Source organism: Podarcis filfolensis (genome assembly GCF_964270895.1).
Source record: "Podarcis filfolensis genome assembly, chromosome: 2".
NCBI classification, from domain to species: domain Eukaryota; kingdom Metazoa; phylum Chordata; class Lepidosauria; order Squamata; family Lacertidae; genus Podarcis; species Podarcis filfolensis.
In genome coordinates, this window is record NC_139605.1 from 16,111,111 (window position 1) to 16,118,824 (window position 7,714).

General features: G+C 46.7%; 1 protein-coding gene across 2 annotated transcripts; it reads left to right on the forward strand.

Moving 5' to 3' along the window:
• The first annotated feature begins 957 nt into the window (after window positions 1-957).
• LOC310757276 (uncharacterized protein) lies at window positions 958-7,458 on the forward strand. Of its 2 annotated transcripts, none has more exons than XM_083602578.1 (5): window positions 958-1,402; window positions 3,941-4,054; window positions 4,388-4,480; window positions 4,996-5,087; window positions 6,369-7,458. In XM_083602578.1, exons 1-5 carry the CDS (start codon window positions 1,390-1,392, stop codon window positions 6,552-6,554), a joined length of 498 nt encoding a protein of 165 aa, XP_083458704.1. In that variant the 5' UTR covers window positions 958-1,389; the 3' UTR covers window positions 6,555-7,458. The 2 variants fall into 2 exon arrangements, with proteins under 2 accessions (XP_083458704.1, XP_083458705.1); XM_083602579.1 differs by having other exon boundaries at window positions 4,999-5,087.
• Window positions 7,459-7,714: the final 256 nt, after the last annotated feature.

A 7,714-nucleotide genomic window follows, 5' to 3' on the forward strand; every position in this document is an offset into this window, starting at 1 on the left:
GAAACTACCAAGCCCGAAACCTCTCCAACTACAGTTACTACAACAACTTTAGATACAAGTAGCGCTACAACAAAGATGGACTCCACAACTACCACAACTGAATCAACTACAATGCCAGAAACTACCACGCACGAAACCTCTCCAACTACACTTACACCAACAACTTTAGATACTAGTAGCCCTACAACAACGATGGACTCCACAACTCCCACAACTGAATCAACTACAATGCCAGAAACTACCCAGCTCGAAACCTCTCCAACTACATTTACTTCAACAACTTTAGATACTAGTAGCGCTACAACAACGATGGACTCCACAACTCCCACAACTGATTCAACCTCAATGCCAGAAACTACCAAGCTCGAAACCTCTCCAACTACACTTACACCAAGAACTTTAGATACAAGTACCCCTACAACAAAGGAGGAATACACAGCTCCCAAATCTGCATCCCCTACAATGCCAGAAGCCACCACTGCTGAAAGCACCCCTACTACAGTCATTCTGACAACTGAAGTTAGTAGTGCTGCAACCAATTTTGCTTCATCAACTCTAAAATTTGAATCCACTACAATCCCTGAAACTACCACTTTTAGAATCTCCCCAACTACAGTCATATCAACAACTGAGGCACGTAGTTCTACTACAGCAACAATGAACTCTACAAGTCCCAAATCTGAATCCACTGTAATTCCAGTAGCCACCAGTTCTAAAACCTCCCCAACTACAGTTATACCTACAACTTTAGATATTAGTATCACTACAGCAAAGTTGGACTCCATAAGTCCCAAATTGGAATCTACTACAACGCCAGAAAGTACCACCCCTGAAACCTCTCCAACTACAGTTGCACAGACCATTTTGGATAGTACCACAGCTGCAATGAAGATGGAGTCCACAGCTCCCAAACTGGAATCTACTACAATGCTGGAAACGATCTCCAGTGAAACTGCCCCTGTTACAGTAATAGGAAGAACTGAAGCTAGCAGTGGTGCTTCAACAGTTTTGGAGTCCACAACTCCCCCACCTGAATCCACAATACCTGAAACAACCACTTCTAAAACATCCCCAAGTACCGTCATAACAACAACTGTAGTTGGTAGTATTGCTACAACAAAGTTGAAGTCAACAACTCCCAAATCTGAGCCCACCACTACACCTGAAACAAGCAACCCTGAAACCTCTGCAGCTAGTACGAGTAGTACTTTTACAACAGGGTTAGACTCAACAGTGACTGAAAGAACCTCTCCTGAAGCCTCTACCACTACCGTTATATCACCAACTGTACTTAGCCGTTCTGCTACAACAGAATTGGGATCAGCAACTCCCTCATCTGACTCCACCACAACACCTGATGCAACCTCTCCTCAAGGCACAAGTACCTCAATGCTGACAACAGGTTAGAGTTTGTTTTGTTTATTCAGCATAACTTTGCTTTGCTTGCTCATGACCTATCCTTCAAGTGTTAGTGTCTGAAAGATGTTTTGACTCACCAAAACGGAGGCTGCTGTTGGGCTAGCTCCAGGTGGTAGGAGGGATGCAGTGAATATAAGGGGAGTGCAATAAACTCCCTTGTCATGGTTGGAGCATTATCTGGTCAAGTTTGAACTAATGGTTGGACCATTATCTGGTTAAGTTTGGACTAATGGTGTCATCCCCAGCTGTAAAAGGTGGTGGCCTGTTCAGATTGCCTGTCCTTGGAGACTGATGGAACCTGATGTGTTCCAGAATGCTCTGGGGGATTTTCCAAAGCTGAAAGCTGGTGATCTTGTCAAAGCCCTTATCTTCTTATATGGTGAGTAGAAATGGACAGTTGACATGATCCCTCCAGCGTTTTGGAGCCTGAGCAGCTCTTTGGTAATCTGAGGGGCTTCGGACTATGAAACAAGCTGGATGAAGACTGGAGAGCAGGTGGGACAAGTCACGCCGTAAGCTGACCTAACACTGGTAAGAACACACAATAGTGTCTACCATGTGGCAGTGTGGGCTGTGAAAAAGGCACATTTTGCAGCTCGCATGGCTTCCTCTAGAAGCTGGCTGGCGGACAGTCCGGCGGCTACTAACTCCCAGTGTGAGGAAGGGACCTCTGGAGCCCTTGAAGACCCGCTGTGACCAACTGGCTACTTTGAGGATAAAATTGCTCTACTTCAGAGAGATGTTAACTCTCCATTTGTTGCAGCTCTGGTTGAAGTACCCGGCACTGCAATCAATGACGTTTTGTAATATTAGTTTTGCCGTATGTGGGCCAAGTGGTGGTGGCAATGCATCTGACCATGCGCTCCCTTGACCCCTGTCCCTCCTGGCTTACCAAATTTAGCAAAGCAAGGCTGACTGGTTGGATCCAGAGTGTGGTTGTCAGGGGTTCGGGAGCAGGAGCACAGGGGAGAGAGGAAATGGAGAGCGAGGGGGAGGAATCCGAAGGCAGCGTAGGGGAGTATGACAGTGACCCGAGAGATTCCATGAGCTTCTCCAGTGAATCAGAAGATTCCCAGAAGGGGGCTCCGATGGTCAGGGCAAGGGGGGTCCCAGGGGGGACGCACCAGAAACAAGGAGCCAGCGGGGAACCCCAAAGCAGCAGCGGGGGATCAGGACCAGTTTCCCCACCAGAGCGTAGTGGGGGGGAAGAGTCACATGTGTCAGGACCAGTGTCTCCTCCAGCGGGGAGAGGAGATGAGTCAGGGCTGACCACGCCTCCATCGGAGAGTGGGGGAATGGAGGGGAGGTCAGTTGCAGCTAGCCCCCCCGAAGGGGGAAGCAGTGACAGCAGCAGTGAAACGGTCAGGAGGAAAGTTGCTGGCTGGGCGCGCGTGCCAAGTTCAAATGTGCAGGCGCGGGGGACAGCAGGAGACCCGGATGGGGAACCAGCTCCTAAAGCCCGCCGGAGGGAGGGAGAAGGCTCAGGGGAATCAGCGTCAGAAGAGTCTAGAAAGGGCGAGACCCCGGCGGGCAGGCGGACCCAGAGGAGGAAAGAGCAGCGGAAAAGGTGGAGCAAGGCGAGGGTCTTAAACTGGTGTACAGGGGGAGGAGATTCAGACGGAGCATCAGTGGTCTGACAGTTGAGACGTAGAGCTGCGCGCTGCGGCTCTGGAAGTGAAACTGAACTTCAATAAAGACTTTTGTACTTAACAACGAAGCAGCGTTGGTCCTTTGTGAGCTGGGACCTTGGGCAGCTCTGACAGTGGTTAATGCTTCGCTGAGTGAAGAGGTGGTCCCTGCTGCATTGAAAGAGGCAGTGGTGTGACCTCTCCTAAAGAAACCAGCTCTGGGCCCTTTAGCTATTGGTCCATTGCCAAGGTGATGGAGAAAGCCATGGTGGGGTAGCTGCAGGCATCCTTGGATGACACAGATTATCTAGATGCATTCCAGTATGGATTCAGGGCTAGCTATGGAACTGAATCAGCCTTGGTTGACCTGATGGATAACCTCTGCAGAGAGTAGGACAGTGGAGGTGCAACCTTGTTCCTGCTTCTTGATCTCTTGTTGGCTTTTGATACTATTGACCATGGTATACTCCTGGACCGGTTCCAGGGAATGGGAATTAGGAGGCACTGTATTACAGTGGTTCCAATCCTACCGTCAGGACCAAGCCCAGAGAGTAGTAGCATTGGGGTTTCTTTCAGTCCTCTGGCAGCCGCGTTATGGGGTGACACAGGGGATTACCTTATCTCCAGTGCTATCTGATATCTCCATGAAGCCATTGAGAGTGGTCCTTAGGAATTTCGGGGCAAGGTGCCATCAGTATGCTGATGACACTCCCTTCTATTTCTCCAGACATCTGAATCAGGAGACACTTGCAGTCCCTGGGCCACTGCCTGGACACAGTGGTGAAATGGATGAGGAAAAATCAAAACAGATCACTTTACACTGTATGTGACTAATTCAGATTGCCCTACTATTACTATTGCTTCTACTCCTATGACTATTTTTATTTCTCAAGTTCAAACCACCTTTGGCAGTGTTCCTACAACAGAGCTGAAATCAGCAGCTCCCCTGTCGGAATCCACAACCCCATCTGCTGAAGCCACTCCAAGCACTCTTACACTAACAACAGGTAAGAATTGTTGTTGTTTCTTAAATATTTCTTTCTTATGATCCTATACCTCAGACAAGAGTACCTAAAAATAGCCCAAAATAAAATGGATCAAACAAGTCCAATTCTAGCTTCATATATGGAAGCAAGTTTTCGCCTGTTCACCATCCAAGCTACTACTGCTTTTGTGGCCAGAAACAAGACCTCCTGTTGTGTTACTACCACAACCATGCCAGAAACAGCATCTCTTGGCAGGCACAAGTATGATACCGTGTTGAAGAGCTGGGAAACACATTAAATGCGCACAACAGAATGCAAGGCAGAAATTAACATGACAATACATTTGCTCAACAGCTGGAACCGCCCCCACTGGAACATCTGGTGCCAATGGTGTGTCTACCACAAAATCATCATCAGCAACGTCTCAGACAGCTACCACTACTGCTGGTAAGTTTATTTCATTCAAGTATATTGTCACACAGCGAAGGCGTTCTCGAAGCTACCAGCATGAGTTTGACCAAACTGCGGGAGGCAGTGGAAGACAGGAGTGCCTGGCGTGCTCTGGTCCATGGGGTCATGAAGAGTCGGACACAACTAAACAACAACAATATTGTCACACGCTGCCCCAATCTCTGAGCGGTGTGAGATTCCAGGGGTTCCTGGCACTTACCCAGGGTTAGTGTTTTCTTTTGGAAACGAGGCATAGCGGAGACGGTGGTGTCTTTAGGATATATGGTTTATTTACACCTATATACAACCTGAGCCTATGATGGAGGGGTTGCTAGCATCACACTCCAAGCGGGTCTTGCTTTCTTCATAGGCACAGCCCTGGATTCAAATAGAAATCAGCCATCGTGCCTTGCCTACTGCTGGGCGTATCCGAGTCATATCTAGGTGCATTCCTTATCTCCAGCTATTTCAAAGATACTTTTTATTTATGCTTTCTCTTTTCTTCAACCCAGCAGGAAATAAATTCCCACAATGGGCTCTTCCTCTCCTCCTCGGCCCAGCCGTTGTACTCTGTGTCGTGCTCCTGATGTGCATCGGATGCATGGTAAGGGTGGAGGAAGTTGCCATCTGCAGAAGATGCTGTGATGGGCATGAGGGACTGGAATACGTCAGAGGAATATGGGAGGGTGTAAGAGAGTCAAAGTTTCTTTCCCACCCGTATGGTGCGGCTCCAGCTAGAAAAAGCCAAAGTTCACAAACAAAAAGACATCTGGTGAAAGTTGTCTTGGGTAACAGCTATAATCATTTCATTTCATTTCATTATTTATGCATACATAATACAGTGGTACCTTGGGTTAAGAACTTAATTCGTTCTGGAGGTCTGTTCTTAGCCTGAAACTGTTCTTAACCTGAGGTACCACTTTAGCTAATGGGGCCTCTCGCCGCTGCCACGCAATTTCTGTTCTCATGCTGAAGCAAAGTTCTTAACCCGAGGTACTATTTCTGGGTTAGCGGAGTCTGTAAGCTGAAGCGTCTGTAACCTGAAGCGGTAATGCGAGGTACCACTGTACATACATACACACACACACACACACACACACACACACACTGCCCATCTGGTTGGGTTCCCCCAGCCACTCTGGGCAGCTTCCAACAAAATATTAAAAATACAATAAAACAGCAAACATTAAAAAACATTCCTAAACAGGGCTGCCTTCAGATGTCTTCTAAAAGTCAGATAGTTGTTCATTTCCTTTTTTTTTATAAGATATTTATTGAAGTTTAACAATTACAGAAAAAAGAAAAACAGGCAATAATAATAAAAAAAGATTACAATACTTCAAAAATAAAGAAAAGTACAACACTAAGGCGAAAAAAGAAAAAGAAAAGAAAAAAAGAAAAACCCCAAAAACAATACAACTAAACAATAACATTTAAAAAACATTAACATCCAGTATTTTCATATCATTATCTTTCATTTACTTATTTCCTTGACTTCCTCACGCCTCCCTTTTTGTATTCTATTTCATAATTGTTCCAGCAAGTCCTTTCCCTCTTTCTCAAATTTCTCAAAACATTCCTAAACAGGGCTGCCTTCAGATGTCTTCTAAAAGTCAGATAGTTGTTCATTTCCTTGACACCTGATGGGAGGGTGTTCCACAGGGTGGGTGCCACCACCGAGAAGGCCCTCTGCCTGCTTTCCTGTAACCTCACTTCTCGCAGTGAGGGAGCCGCCAGAAGGCCCTCGGAGCTGGACCTTAGTGTCCAGGCTGGACGATGGGGGTGGACATGCTCCTTCAGGTATAACTGGGCTATCACCAGTGTTGACCGATTCCTGTTTGCCCTCAGGCTCACTCTCCCTTCCTTGTGTTGCGATCTCTTGCAGGTCATCTACTGCCTGCAGAATCCTGTGTCTGGGTCTTACAACATATACCAAACCCACTTTATGCGCCAGAGCATCCAAGATTTCAGCTGGAGGAGGAGGAACAGCCAACAGAGGGTTCAGGCGTCCCTGGATTGTGAAGATATCAGCCAGAGCCAAAGCGGTTCCAACAATTATGGCTTCTTATAGCAAGGGTCTCAGATGTCTTCCCGGCACACTTTCTGTGCTGACTTGGTTAAAGCTTCAGTATCAGGTGATAATTTATTGAGAAGCTCTTATGGTTAGCAATACCCCCAACACACATATTTATTATTATTGTTATTTATTGAGAAAATTGGTGCTGCTCGGAACAGCAATTGGTTCCAGCTGCTAACAAGCAGTAGCAACTACCTCTAGGTGGCAGCAGTGAGAAAGATGTAAGTGCTAAAAGGGCTCGCTTCCAACGGAGAAAGACTTAAGGTATTTTTGTTAATGTAGGGGATATAATAACCGATTCTGCAATGTTTGTATCACACATTCAGGTCTGTATATCACTGTGTATTGTGCATAAATTAAAGAGCTTTAGAGGGTTATTTCATGAGAAGCCGTGTCCACACTGCTTCCCGAATAAGGAGTAAATCCCCATGGGAAATTGTTGCTTTCTTAAGGTTTGGGATATTTGGTTTCTCAGACATCAGTACCACGTAGCATTTGCATAGTGCATTTTAAGTGCTTTGCATGTTTTATCCTGGTAGTAGTCCTGCTGCAGGTAGGTCAGTATTATTAGCCCCATTTTGCAGATGGGGGGAGCAGGGACTGAGGCTGCAGGGACTGTGGCTAAGGTGAGATTTGTGCTGGGGACCCACCAGTGCAGACCTCACATATTGTGGTACTATAATAAACTAGTTCTCATGTGTCTAGAGCAGGGGTAGGCAACCTAAGGCCCGGGGGCCGGATGCGGCCCAATCGCCTTCTCAATCCAGCCCACGGACGGTCCGGGAATCAGCATGTTTTTACATGAGGAGAATGTGTCCTTTTATTTAAAATGCATCTCTGGGTTATTTGTGGGGCCTGCCTGGTGTTTTTACATGAGTGGAGCGTGTGCTTTTATTTAAAATGCATCTCTGGGTTATTTGTGGGACATAGGAATTCGTTCTTCCCCCCCAAAAAATATAGTCCAGCCCACAACAAGGTCTGAGGGATGGTGGACCAGCCCATGGCTGAAAAAGGTTGCTGACCCCTGGTCTAGAGCGTTCAGTTTATTTACTAATAGTCTAGACTCCATTCCCTGGATTATCTGATCCAAACCTTTGAAGTACAGTGGTACCTCAGGTTACATACGCTTCAGGTTACATACGCTTCAGGTTACA

Excerpts from the sequence above, each read along its gene's own strand:
- LOC310757276 (XM_083602578.1), top strand. Across the intron at positions 4,055-4,387 it reads CACTCTTACACTAACAACAG|CTGGAACCGCCCCCACTGGA; the intron begins GTAAGAATTGTT and ends TTTGCTCAACAG. Across the intron at positions 5,088-6,368 it reads TGATGTGCATCGGATGCATG|GTCATCTACTGCCTGCAGAA; the intron begins GTAAGGGTGGAG and ends GATCTCTTGCAG.